General features: G+C 48.2%; 1 protein-coding gene across 1 annotated transcript in view; it reads right to left on the bottom strand.

Annotated features, from left to right (window-relative positions):
• Window positions 1–14543, bottom strand: part of SVOP (SV2 related protein) — a 36959-nt gene extending 22416 nt beyond the window's left edge. Inside the window, exons 1-5 of the mRNA XM_081113901.1 lie at window positions 14353–14543; window positions 6269–6429; window positions 4044–4129; window positions 2511–2609; window positions 1312–1383 (exon numbers count right to left, since the gene is read on the bottom strand). Coding sequence (XP_080970027.1) covers window positions 1312–1383; window positions 2511–2609; window positions 4044–4129; window positions 6269–6429; window positions 14353–14387 — 453 coding nt within the window. The 5' untranslated portion in view covers window positions 14388–14543. The remainder of the gene's footprint in view (window positions 1–1311; window positions 1384–2510; window positions 2610–4043; window positions 4130–6268; window positions 6430–14352) is intronic.
• Window positions 14544–14744: the final 201 nt, after the last annotated feature.

Genomic DNA, 14744 nt, shown 5'->3' with positions numbered 1-14744 from the left:
TTCAGGTCTTTGGGAACATGATTTTAACTAATAGAGAGAATATTTCAAATAACCGCGAATCACCTTGCAAGGAAGTGATTTCTTTTTCATTTTAATAGTCATTCTTCCGGTTATGGCCAAAGGAAGCATCCGTGTGGTGCCAGGGTGTCTTTAACACCTTTTGGACCACCTACCAATCTCTCTTTTTAACCAAGAGAGCAGTGGGCGACGGTGAGCAGCTAGAACTTAATAACATTGTTTTATTGTCACTGTATATACTTTTGCAGATATTTCCTTAGGGCAGCAGTTCTCAACCCCTTTGAGGGTCGAACGACCCTTTCACAGGGGTCGCCTAAGACCATCGGAAAACACATCTATAATGACATATTGTTTTTGTGATGAATCGCTATGCTTTAATGATGTTCAATTTGTAACAATGAAAATACATCCTGCCTGTCAGATATTTACATGACGAGTCATAACAGTAGCAAAATTACAGTGATGAAGTAGCAGCAAAAATAATTTTATGGTTGGGGGTCACCACAACATGAGGAACTGTATTACAGGGTCGCGGCATTAGGAAGGTTGAGAACCACTGCCTTAGGGCAAATTTCTTTCCCCCCCCAAAAAATTCATGTCATTAAACTACACACACACAACAATTGATACAAATAAAGGTATTGGGTACCTAAGAGAACAGGTAGGACAGGAATTATTCAAGAAGGAAGCCCTGGATCTATTGCGATAATAATACAACAACACTGATGCACCCCTACGCCCATGACTATGAAGTTGGTGCCTGCCACACACAGACTTAACTCCTTTCTTTGGGTGTAAGCTAGCTCAATGGAGATTTTCCTCCTTGGAACCCAAAGAGTCTTGCAATGCACATGCTTGGGCGACCCCGGGAATGTGTGATTTCAAGATCCACAGTGGCCCCAGCGCAATGTCTTCTCATAGCACGTCAACAAGACTCCTAACTAGGCCTCCCACGTGCTCAAGCAGCTTAAGTGTTGCTCTTGTCACCGTCACCACGGAGATAACCTAGGCCCGTGGTCAGCAACCCGCAGCTCGTGAGCCACATGCGGCTCTTTGGCCCCTTCAGTGTGGCTCTTCCACAAAATGCCACGTGCGGGTGCGCATGTACAGTGCGATTGAAACTTCGTGGCCCATGCGCAGAAGTCGGTATTTTGTGGAAGAGCCGGTATTTTGTGGAAGAGCCACACTGAAGGGGCCAGAGAGCCGCATGTGGCTCGCGAGCCACGGTTTGCCGAGCCGCAGTTGGCCGACCACTGAGGCTAGGGGACAGGCGCTTAGGAGAGATGGCCTTACTGTTTTCCTGCCGTACTGGTCTGAGATGTTTCCCCAGAGGGTGGAGCTGGACATCATGCCGATAAAGACCACCTGTGGGGGGAGAGAGGGTTTCTGTTAGGCGGTGACACGGAACACTGATCGCAGAGAAAGGGCACGACAGGTGGAACCTGCGACGTCACACCCTCGCGATAACAGTGAACCAGCCTTCGCTGAGATCCGGCCAAGGGGCGAACACGATTCCGTGCGCTCCATGCTACTGTCAAAACCTCACAGCCATCCGAGGGCGTGCGTGGGTGCTGTTATTGTCCCCATTTTACAGATGAGGAAGCTGAGACTCAGAGAGGGGAGGTCACGTGGCCGGGGTCCCACATCTGTAAGTGGGGCACCCCGGGCCGGACTCAGGCAGTATGGCTGCAAGTATTATTGATTTCTTGTCCTGTTGCTAAAAAAAAATATCCAAGGTTGCAAGACAGAGTTTGGAGGGTATGAAAACAGGAGGCAGGAGGCTGGGATGGGAGCTGTAACCCATTAGAAGAGAAAGCATTCACGGGGCACTGACTGTGCTCGGGCAAAGTCACTGTTACATTGTTAACCCTTGAACAGAGCTAACGAGGTTGGAATCATCATATCCATGTTATCGAAGGGGAGCCTGAGGCTCAGAAGGGTTAAGAAACCTGCTCAGGCCCGGCCAGCGTGGCTCAGTGACTGAGCATCGACCTATGAACCAGGAGGTCACGGTTCAATTCCCAGTCAGGGCAGACGCCTGGGTTTTGGGCTCGATTCCCAGCAGGGGGTGTGCAGGAGGCAGCCAATCGATATTGATGTTTCTCTCTCGTCGATGCGTCTATCTTTCTAAGATCAATAAAAACTTATTTAAAAAATAAAAAAAATCTTCAAATCACCCCCCTGGGGGAGGTATTGGCACCCCCTTTTTGGATGAATGAGGTGAATAAGGTCTCCGTGATATGCCCAAGTAGCCTGCAACTTCCCGGCAAATGATGTCTGGGGACCCCAGGGACTTGGACCCCTGGGTGCAGTAGAGGTGTCTGCCAACCCATGGGGAGTAAAGGGAGCTGAGGTCATGGTGTTTCCATGCAGAGAGTTTCATTTTTTTCTGCTGAGCAGCTGGCAGCAGCAGGGGGAGGGGGCTCCCCCCCCACAGACCACCCCAGGGGACCGGAACTGGACCCAGCGGGAGAGCTGCTGCTGCTGCCTACCGAGGTCAGCAAGGCCACCTGCCAGCTGGGGAGCCGCCACTCGCAGTGCAGCTGGGGCGCGAGGATGCTCAGGATCATCATTTCCATGGCGTCGGCCATCTGCAGGGAGCAAGCAGGTGTCAGGAGCCAGGACACTGCCTGGTGCCCGGCGGCTGACCCCTGGCTCAGGGACCCCTCCTCCCCCATGACAGCCTGGAGAGCTGACCCCTGGCTCAGGGACCCCTCCTCCCCCATGACAGCCTGGAGAGCTGACCTCTGGTTCAGGGATTCCCCCCCCGCCCGCCCCCGGTGGGAGCCTGGACAGCCGACCCCTCACTCAGGGACCCCCGAGAGAGCATGCAAGAACCCCTCTTCCGCCCTGGCCGGTTTGGCTCAGTGGATAGAGCGTCGGCCTGCGGGCTGAAAGGTCCCAGGTTCGATTCCGGCCAAGGGCATGTACCTTGGTTGCGGGCACATCCCCAGTAGGAGGTGTGCAAGAGGCAGCTGATTGATGTTTCTCTCTCATCGATGTTTCTAACTCTCTGTCCCTCTCTCTTCCTCTCTGTGAAAACTCAATAAAAAATTTAAAAAAAAAAGAACCCCTCTTCCATTGCCTGCTGAGCGCCCTACCACACATCAAACACACCACAATCTCTAGTAGTTAAAGCGGTGTGGTACATGCGGAAATTGACAACTAACCATTAAACATTCTTTGTGTGTGTGTGTGTGTGTGTGTGTGTGTGTGTGTGTGTGTTTCTGTACTTCAAAAAATAAAGGCATTCCCTGAATGAAGTGGGAAAACATCGCATTTCAAAAATTTGAGAAATTTTATTTTTTACAGAGAGAGACAAGAATCTTTTCTCTTTAGTTCAACTAAAGACTAGTTTGTCTTTGGTTTAAAGGTCCTTGTTCCTGTAGAATTCTCTCGTCTGACCTTTTAATATATTAACACATACCAGGAAGCGCCAGTAATGAAACATCCTTTACGGGACGAGGTAGACGGAACCATGGGGCAGAAATGAGAGTCCGGAAGCAGACCCATGTGGGCGTGGGAAGGTGATGGGCGATACGGGTGGCCTTTCAAATCAGTGGGGAAATTAAACATCTATTTTGGGAAATGTTTAATCCGGTCACCCTCTTGCACCATTCCCCCAAATCAATTTTGGTTGTATTAATGGTCGAGATGCGTTATTTGCAATAGGTAGGAGAGGGGATTTTAACAAGAGACGTAAGCAAAGGGCTCACTCTTCTCTGCCTGCTTTTCTAGGGGGAGCTCCGCGGATGACATCACAGTCTCCGCGTAGCCTGAGCCCCCAGGGACGGAGAGCCATTTAATTAGCCAGAAGTGCCCACTCCTCCTGAGGGCAGTTGCCAGCATTCCCCGCAAGTACTGACCACCAGGGTCACTCGTCATGACCCTGACTGATTCACCCCGAGGCTCTCTGTGGAAAGAGCTGGGTCCTTCCTCGTAGATCAGGGAAACCCAGTGGAGCAGCAGAAGTTAGGGTTTCTTGGAGACTGAGCGGGAGGTCCCTGCCCCCCAGAAATACTTGCCCAAGCCAAGCCGGTGAGCACAGACAGCTTCCATTGGAATTTTCCAAACCCAATGGCTTCCACCGCATCTTCCACCATGAAAGTATCTGGAAAGGAGGGAGGGGGAGGGGAGGACGAGTCAGGGCATCTTGCAGTTGTCCGAGTGTTGGGGTGTCCCGGGGGTGTCCACGGGGGTGTCCTAGTGTTGGGGTGTCCCGGGGGTATCCAAGCTCTTTAAATGCAGCACATGCCGCTTCTAGAATTTATCTTAGAAGAATATTCCGGCAAGTGTGAACAGATACCTTGCTGCAAAACCCACTGCAACATGGTTTACAAAAGGGAAAACTGCCCTGGCCAGTGTGGCTCCGTGGTTAGAGCGTCGGCCCGAGCACCGAAGGGTTGCGGGTTCCATTCCCGGTCAAGGGCATGTACCTGGGTTGCAGGTTAGATCCCTGGCCCTGGGGGTCTCTCTCTCTCTCTCTCTCCACTTTCTCTTCCTCTCTTTCTAAAAATGAATAAAGTATTATTTAAAGTTTTTAAGTTAATTAAACAATAAAAATATTAGAGGATCCTGCTGGTGGCCCTTCTGTGGGCTGCCTCTCAGGATCTCAGCAGTCCCTGCTGGCAGTTTACATCTTTTGGGAATTTCAATCATGGGCCTCTAACGTCAGCCATAACGTTCTCCAGAAGTGTGAGCTGATGTTTGTCACACCAGCAGGTTCTGTGTTTTTTTTCCCCCAGCAAAAATACTGAGGAGAGCCCTAACCAGTTTGGCTCAGTGGATAGAGCGTCGGCCTGCGGACTCAAGGGTCCCAGGTTCGATTCCGGTCAAGGGCATGTACCTTGGCTGCGGGCACATCCCCGGTGGGGAGTGTGCAGGAGGCAGCTGATCGATGTTTCTCTCTCATCGATGTTTCTGGCTCTCTATCCCTCTCCCTTCCTCTCTGTAAAAAATCAATGACATATATTAAAAAAAAAATATTGAGGAGACAGCAGAGCGAGTCCTATGACATCATCAGTAATATGAAGAGTAATGATGACATAAGGGCACACTCTCGGGTGTTCACCATGTGCCAGGCACTGCGCTAGGAGCTGGACGTGCATTCTCTCGTTTCGTCCCTGTCACAACTGTCCGTTAAGGCCCAGTCTTAGCCTCAGGTACAGAGGAGGACAGACGTTCCCCTGTCACTCAGCTGGCACACTGTAGATGTGGGAGTTGAGCTCAGACCAGCCTCTGCTCCCAACCACTGCCTCCCCCTCCCCGGTCCTGGCCCCCTTAGCTCTGCCAACAACAGGCCTTGGGGTCAAGTCAATCATCCTGTCTCCTGTTGGGAATCTGGGGCCTCTCAGGAGTGCATGGGATGTTCTGTGATGCAGGGAGACCAGGGCCCACAGCACCCCCTCAGGTCCTGGGTTTGCCCAGCTTTACTCAGAGGCAGCACAAGGTCCTGGGGAGGAGTGGGTTCTGAGGTCAGATCATCTGGGTGTAAGTCCAGCAGGGCTAATTTCTGGCTGTGACTAAGGCAAGATATTTAACCTTTCTGTGCTTCAGTTTCCTCTTCTGCTAAGAAGGGGAAGATGATCGTAATAGTTCTAATTAGAAATGTTGTAATTAAATAGGTAATTTGAATAAAGTGCCTCAAACAGTGCCCGGCACAGAGTGAATCCACAGCTAATGTCAGCTGTTCCCATCACTACTATCATCATCACCATCACCACTGACACCATCACCATCACCACCTTCATCATCATCACCATCACCACCAACATCATCACTATTATCATCACCATCACCACCTTCATCATTACCACTTTCACCACCCTATCATAATCACCACCATCATCATCACCACCATCACCAGTACACTATCACTATCATCATCATCACCATCATTACTATCATTATCACCACCACCACTATCGTCATCACCATCATCACATCATCATAGCCACTATCATCATCATCATCATCATCATCATCATCATCATCATCATTGTTGTGCTGTCCTCAGCTAAGTGTTATGCAGTGATGCTGGTGGCAGGGATTGTGATGTAACCTTACTTCCTGCTGAAGTAAGCCATGTAAGTTCAGTTCACACTTTCAGTATCACCCCTGTGCCCTCTGGGCCCTCCTACTTGCCTCTTCACGAGATCCCCCTGAGAGTGCCACCTGGGGAAGCAACCCAGGCCCCTCAGAGCCCCTGACTGTGGCCTGGGCTGATGCCCCAAAAGCAGGGCCCCCTCACCGTCGGTGGGATTGGCAAACTCCTTGGGCACAGCTGCCCCATCGTCTAGTTCGACCGCCTGTAGGCCCGTGCGGACCCCTTCGATCTGGACCTCATGCTCTCCCGAAGCCGCGTCGTCCTCTGACCTTGCACTCTCGCCCGTGCGACGAAATTTCACCACCCTAGAGGAGAGAGCAGAGCTGGTCATGAAGGCTAGGACTCCCCCTCAACAGCCTTGCTGCACAGCTCTTGTGCCCAAGACAGGTGAATGGCTTTTTTTCATGGTCACGGGAGTTGGATAGGTAGGAGGTTTCCATTTCTATTGAATTGGCCTGTAGAGGCTGACAACTTCCAAAGTCCTGCATCAGGGCTGCCACATATGGTTGTACAGGTTGGGTACCGCACAGCTCCAATGGGGCTCCAGTCACATGGTAGGCTATGGGACTGGGGAGATCTTTATTCTGGACTTTAATAGTGTGGGAGCTTGTGTGTTTCAGAATTGAGACTCATCTCTCTGTAGCAGAGATAACAATGTGGTCACCTGAAGGTTACATCATGCCCACAAGAAGTTGCCTACATGGGATTTTTTTTTTAAGTGGATGTTACATTTTTTTTTTAATTGAAAGAATTCACATGAAAAGCAAGACTTCTGATGTCTCTTAAAACAGTAGGCTATCTGGCCATCTGGAGCTATCTCTCTAAGGCCGTGGTCGGCTCGCGAGCCACATGAGGTTCTTTGGCCCCTTGAGTGTGGCTCTTCCTAAGCCTTAGGAGTACCCTAATTAAGTTAATAACAATGTACCTACCTATATAGTTTAAGTTTAAAAAATTCGGCTCTCAAAAGAAATTTCAATCGTTGTACTGTTGATATATGGCTCTGTTGATTAATGAGTTTGCCAACCACTGCTCTAAGGGTATAGTATAGCTAGATCTGGTCAGTGTGGTCCCTGTCAATGGGATATTTCAACTCTGCAACCCACAGGGTAAGGGGTGGTGTGAAATGGGTTCCAGGAAGGGACTCTCTGTCCCCAAGAAGCAACCCCAAAATAAAAGCATAAACAGTCCCCCAAGGCACCTATCTGTACAAGACGAACACATCGATACGTATTAGGCAAAGGAAGGACATGAACATTTATGCACATTATCACTTCGTTTTCAGGGATGAAGGAAAGGTCAGTGAGTCACCCTCGACTCTGAGGATAGCATCCGAGAAGGACATGGCTACATAGCCCGAAAATCTTTCTTGACTACGGTTTTGATCGCATCCTCTCCTCGAGGGCCGCCGGGGGGGTCCTTCCTTCTGTCTGTGACTGACAGCAACCACTGCAACCTCTCTGGAAGGTGACCTGTGACATCTTTCAAAAGGTAACATTCTCTGTGCGCCCACCTAGAATGGTGGTGCAGGCAGTTCATTGTCCGGGTAGACCCAAGCGGGCGACGATTCCCGCCCACATAACGGCCCGCTGTGGATTCTTAGCTAGCCGCGTGTCAGGCCCAGGATGTGCACTTTCCATCGATTATCTTATTTAACCTTCACTTTCACTATCCCCATGTTCCGGATGAGGACGCTCGAGCACAGAAGGGCTGGGAGCTCGTCCAAGGTCACACTGTGGGTGTGTAAGCCAGGCTTTGGCAATGCCACCTGCCCTCCCGGAGTCCCCACTCCCGCCTCTCTGCTGGAGCTATTCTCCTCTGAAGCTCACAGGCTGTTTGCAGCTTCGCATGTGATAATTATCCTCTCAATGTGACAAGTATGAACAAACCCAGAAACCATCACTGGGAGAGGAGGGACGACAGGAGGGCGCAGCCACGTAAGAAAATGTCTTCCAAACCGTTTGTAAGCTGATCTGTGTCACAATAGCCAAAGACAAACACAATCCATGTGTCCGTCAGCGGATGGATGAACACAGTGCGGCCTAAAAAGGCAGGGAATTCTGATGCGTTCTACAACATGGATGAACTTCGAAGACGTTACCCTAAGTGAAATAAGCCTACACACCAGGACAAACATTGTGCACCTCTATGAGGGGGCAAAAAAGAGTCAAATTCACAGAGATAGAAAGTAGGTGCAGGAGGGAGGGAGGATGGGGAAGTTAGTGTTCAATGGGTATAGAGTTTCCGTTGGGGAAGATAAAAAAAATTCTGGAGAATCAACAGTGGTGATGGTTACACAATGTGAATCTACTTAATGCCACTAACTATACATTTACCATGATCAAAATGGTCAAGTTTATGTAATGCATAGTGTATCACAATAAACACACATACACACGCATACACACAAGTTGATCTGTAAGAGCCAGCAGGATAAAACTGTTGGGCTCATTATTAGATACGCTAGAATATGACCCTGTGATCTAGGTCCTTGCCATGAAGACTTGAGTGTGGTCGCCAACCAGAGGCCCAGTGTCCCCCAGGGCAGCGGTCGGCAAACTCATTAGTCAACAGAGCCAAATATCAACAGTACGACGATTGAAATTTCTTTTGAGAGCCACATTGTTTAAACTTAAACTATATAGGTAGGTACATTGTTATTAACTTAATTAGGGTACTCCTAGCTGGCCTTTGCTAAAAACGTGGTATTTTGTGGAAGAGCCACACTCAAGGGGCCAAAGAGCCGCATGTGGCTCGCGAGCCGCGGTTTGCCGACCACTGCCCTAGAGGATCATTAGAACTGCAGGCCGGAGCCCTGACCCAGGCCTACTAAGTCAGCATCTGCATTTTAACCAGGTTCCCAGGCAATGCGTGCACGGCCACGTCTGAGAAGCGCTGCTGTAGATTATCGAAGCTCTTACAGCCAAGACAGTCTGGAAGGAGGCGTAGGGCTGAAGACCGGTTGCTTCTGGGAAGGAGGACTGGATGGAAACGAGGATTTCCTTGCGAGGGAAAGGAAATAGTCTTTACTTTTATTTTGGACCCTTCTGTCATGGTTGCATTTTTGAACCTGGGCATCTGTACATTAATCATCAATATACGTAACCATCGCAACTCTTTACAGAGCTCTTGCTGATGGGGCAGCGTCTGCTGAGCATGTTACGTCTGTGAAATCGGAACGAGGACGGGCGTGCAGGACCGTCGTGAAGTGTCACTGAGCCTGGTGAGCGGGCAGTTGCAGGCCAGGAGTCAGTATGAGCTTGCCTCCCACCCGGCTCCCCTCAGGCCGCCTTTCTGCCTTGAACACGGAGTACGCTGACCTTTGCGGAAAGTGACCTTGAGAAAGCGGCTTAGCTCCCTGCAGTTTTACGCCAGGATCTGCTCACAGTCCTCCTCTGGCTAAACACAAGAAGCCAGGGCACCTGTATTTATGAACACTTTATTTATTTATGAACACTTGCCTTGAGGCAGACATAACAGGAGACCTTTGACATTAAATTAGATTCGGAAAGCCAGGCCTCATTTTGAATGGATCGGGTTTCTAAAAGTATGTATCGAATACACGAGCCAAGACTTCCCAAGAGAGAGAGAGAGAAAAAAAAGAAATATGAAAGAAAATAGCAGTGACATATGTTAAATATATGAGGGCTTCAAAGCAGGCTGGCTCACAACACCCTGGCATTTGTGGGGTATAGATAGCATATAATGCACCAAAATAGTTGGGAACATTTATTTTACATAATTTTGCTGTTTGAAGGAGAGATGAGCTTGAGGAACTAGCTGTCAACAGTCAAGATCTTGTTTGCACCGTCATGAAATTCATTCACCTCATACCTTAAGTTAGGGTCTGAGACTTGATTAGGGTATTTTTTTTTAAATTTTTTTAAAATATATTTTATTGATTTTTTACAGAGAGGAAGGGAGAGAGATAGAGAGTTAGAAACATCGATGAGAGAGAAACATCGATCAGCTGCCTCCTGCACATCCCCCACTGTGGATGTGCCCCCAACCCAGGTACATGCCCTTGACCGGAATCGAACCTGGGACCTTTCAGTCCGCAGGCCGACGCTCTATCCACTGAGCCAAACCGGTTTTGGCTGATTAGGGTATTTTAGACAAGAAAGGTTTTTTTTTTCTCTTTCCATCTGAGTTTCTGGACTTCTATCCCTTAAGTTCATGAAGCTACCAGACTGAAGGAAAGCTTAACTCTCCCTGTGATGATCTCACGGTGCCACTTGAAGTCTTGTGTGAAGAGACATAGATAGAGCGTCGGCCTGCAGACTGCGGAGTCCTGGGTTCAGTTCTGGGTCAAGGGCAGAATAGTTGGTCTAAACTAGGACCCTTGAGAACAGTGGTTCTCAGAGGGGGTGATTTAGTCTCCCAGGGGATATTACTAATTAATGACTGGAGACAGTTTTGATTGTCCCAATGCAGGGGGCATGGTGGTTGTGACATCTTGTGGGTGGAGGCCAGGGATGCTGCTAAACATCCTATAATGCATAGAACAGCCCCTCACAACTAAGTCTTATCTGGCCTAAAAATGCGAATAGAGTCAAGGTTGAGATTTAATACAACCCTGTATTAAAGAGTAAAAGAGAAGGAACCAAGATGGCGGCACAGGCCGCCTCCCACAACCACATCAAAATTACAACTGAAATACAGAACAACCATCATCCAGAACCGCTGTTATGGGGTGGGGCCACAACATTAGTAACAAAGAAAGAGAATTTCCGGAGGAGGAGGCCCAGAAATCAGGATTTTAAAAAGATTCCCAGGTGATTTTAATGTGCAGCCAAGGTTGAGAACCACTGCCTTAGAGTGAAGTTAGCTACCATGTGTTTGAAATGATGAGGTCTGAGTGGCTTTGAACGTGAGGTTGTAAAAGGCTTTGGTGGGTTAACCTAGAGGCTCTCCCTGTGCTCTCCCTACTTTTTGCCTGAAGTGGGTGACAGTGAACCATTTCTCCTTGGTTAAGTGCTACCAAGGGACTGATTTTTTCAAATTTCACATATTTTATTTTTAAATTATATTTATAATATGCATTATATTATTAAAGTTATTTCCCATACTGACATGATTTATGTGTTTACATGTTTTAATTATTTTGCTTAAATCCTCATCTAAGGATATTTTTCCATTGATTTTTAGAGAAAGTGGAAGAGAGAGGGAAAGAGAGAGAAACATCGATGTGAGAGAAACACATCCATTGGTTGCCTCCTGCACGAGCCCTGACCAGGACCCAGGCTGGGGCGGAGCCTGCAACCAAGGTACATGCCCTTGACCGAAATCGAACCTGGGACCCTTCAGTCAGCAGGCTGACACTCTACCCACTGAGCCAAAATGGCTAGGGCTATGTTTAAATTTAAATAGCCACATGGAGCTCGTGATTACTGTGTTATATATTGCAGCTCTAGGTTGTAAGCGTCTCTTATTTAGTTGTAGAGTCTCTTGTATCAAGGATGGCGCCCAAGTAAATTGGATAAACGAATAAATGAATCAACCCATCCATCCATCAATCAATGTAGTCTGCAAAACTTGCTTTCAAGAAATCATCCTAGAAAGGAGAGACCCAGAAAAGTCTAACCTGCACAAGGTCCCACAATAAGGCAGAACTAGATACAGAATCTCAGCCTCCGGCCTGTCCTGGAACACGGCGTTGAGCCTGAGTGCACAGCAGGTGAAACGCACAGGTTGTCCGTGGTCTCACATGAGGCATCCTGGAGCCTCTGAAGGAGGCCCAAGTACAAGGAAGGACTGTTTTCTTAGGCACCCTCGCCCCCTTCCCCCCTCCCCTGACCCGTAAACTACTTAGCAGCTTATTATCCATTAACACTTAGCCTCCCCTGGGACCGAGCCCGTTCCAAACCCCACTCTTGCCAACCCTCTAGAAGGCACTCTGATTCTTTAAACCATGTTGCTCTCAGGAAATGTGCTACCTGCAATCTGTGGCTAACATACACAGGGTGTGGCTTAAATCCATCTCAGTCGTGATGTGTACCCCACTCAGAGTCACCTGGCTGTTCCTTTTACTTCGTTTATTTTAAATAAACCGAAGTCAACACATTTCAGGGCTAATTTTGGCTCCTTTCAAATGTAATTTGGGTTTTTCAGAGGACAATTTTTGGAAGTCCAACATAAGAAGTCTATATATTCTGCTTTTACCAGTGATCTTTCAGCTGTAATAATAATAGTTAATATGTGTTGAATGTTGTGTGACTGTCAGGTATGTAGCACACATTGTCTCACTTTAGCTTCACAATAACCCCATGAACCAAGTACAATTGTGACCCCCATTTTATGGCCAGGGAAACTCAGAATCAGAAAGGTTAAGTCACTTGCTCAAAGTCACATAACCAGGAAGTGGCAGAGTCAGGATAGGAACCCAAGGCCCTTACTCAATAGCCAATACTCTTAACCAGTACACAATTTGGTCTCTAATAGATATTATATGTATTAGATAATATATATGTAATATATATATATACACACACACACACACACACATACACATATATATGCATAAAATATCAGAATCAAGAAACATAAAACTGGGATTTGGGCAGAGAGAGACTTACTTTTAATTCTTGTGCTTCTTTTTGAACTTGCCCTATATATAGATGATATAGTGCTTTATCTTATCTATTGACATAAAATGAATTATTTTTTAAATTTAAAGAAGTAAAACCCTCCTATTATTTTACCTTTTTTCATGAAGGAAGGACTTGTCACGATAGTGTCAGGCTTGTATACCAGTAAATTAAATGTACATGAATCTTTGAGTAACTCGCCAGATTCACATGCTCTGACATTATTTGAAAATTTATCCCAGGAAAACGGCAGCTCCAATATGAATCGTATTGTTACTGTGAGGACCAAATTTCATATTTCAGTCTCTACATTATTTTTTCACCTGGGGGTAATAGGTTGGCTTTGAACATGAGACTTATTTTCCATGGAAGTGGTGTGTTTCCCTTGAGAGATTTGCGCTCAGATAGGTGCATTGTTATGGATTCAGACATCGACCTTTGGATATGATCACTGAGCATCCTTCAGCATTTGTGAAAGAATGCTGTGTTACATAAGCTATGCTATTTGTGGATCAATTAATGAAAGCCTAAAAGTAACATTTGAGTTAATTAAACATTGGAAATGAAGATTAATTTCACGCTGATTGAGAAGTAAATATTGCAATATCCTTCAGGACTTGGAGCCTCAGAGAGCTGTGTCAGTCACACTAAAAGTCACTTGGGAGAATGCCTCAGTGGCTTAGCGAGAGGAAAAAAAAAATGTTCCAAGTCAAGAATATACACACATACGAACAATATCGTATCCTTCCCAACAAATCCAAATGGTGTCTACTGCTACCATCCGAATGGCTAGCGCTTCTAAAGATTAAAACAGCAGTCCCCCCGTAGCGTGCTTTTTAATGCCCATCTCAGACTCTTGGGATTTGCTTACGAAATCACCGTGGGCTTGCGGTAGGAGACCTCCCTAAGCCCCCCTGAGAGGCCCCTGTCCTGTCCTTTGCTGGGTTGTATTTCCTCAAAGGTCTCAGAACAAATTTGGTATCGCTTTAAACATGCCCGTCCGCTAAGCAGTGTGTTGCTGATGTTCCCAAGGAAAGCTGTTGACAGTGAGTCTCACTCTAGCTGTTACAAAAACCTTCCATTCAGAAGGAGGCAAGAGGTTTCAGCCAGGGTGCACAGCCATCTCATTCACACGCCTCCTGGCCTCCCCTCTGGGAAGGCATCTTGGCTTTTCAGACACCAGTTTCCAACATCAGTCATCACCCCCCGCCCCCTCCAGAAGCCCCTGCAGAAAAATTAGGAATTTCACAGCACGGGAGAAGGGCTGGGAAGAGCCCATGTCATTGCATGGACTCGTAAATTCAGCCCATATTGCAAAACAGCGGCGAATGCTTTCTGAAAACACAGACCTCAAAATCCCTTTAGGATGGAGAGCAATTAAAAGGGGGAAGCAGAACAGCCTGTGGATGCCCCCTAAGATTCTGACGGATCTGGAAAAAAAAAAAAGAAATAAAAATCGAACTGAGTCAGACACAGAGGCTGGGCTCCTGGGGTAGGAAAATGGCTTTTCTCCTCCAGGCCTAATTCTCTCCTCTGAAACGGTTCCCTTTAAATTCAAGAAGCCACGCAGCGATGCCCCCCCTGCAGGGTTTCATATTTGCAAGGAAAGCCGGCCTGCCTCTCACTCGCCCCCCTGGTACTCACGGCAGCTGCCTGAGCTGGAATAAGTCCTCCTCCATGTCCGCGCTGCGCCAGGACGAGCCCTTCTCATGGCCCTTACATGGTGGTGGTGGATGATGAGCGGTCGGGGTTTCAGCACCGGGGGTGCCGGACAGCTCCCACGCCGCTTCCTCCCTCTGGCGGCAGCTGTTCGGGGGAGGCAGCCGCCGGGGGAACCAGCCCACGAGACAAAGCCTCCCGCCGCCAGGAGACCGCGGCGAGAGTGGGCGGAGAGGCGGGGGCGGAGGGCAGAGCAAGCTGTGCGGGGAGAGGGGGCGGGGAGAGCCCTTCTGGTTAGAAGAATTGACTGGCTCTCTGTGGCTGGTGGGGTTTTACTGGGGTGCCCATAGGGCACGCCCGCCTGGGACATGGCTGTC

Source organism: Myotis nattereri, assembly GCF_964212035.1.
Source record: "Myotis nattereri genome assembly, chromosome: 19".
In the NCBI taxonomy this organism is placed as follows: domain Eukaryota; kingdom Metazoa; phylum Chordata; class Mammalia; order Chiroptera; family Vespertilionidae; genus Myotis; species Myotis nattereri.
This window is presented reverse-complemented; position numbering and strand designations above follow the sequence as displayed.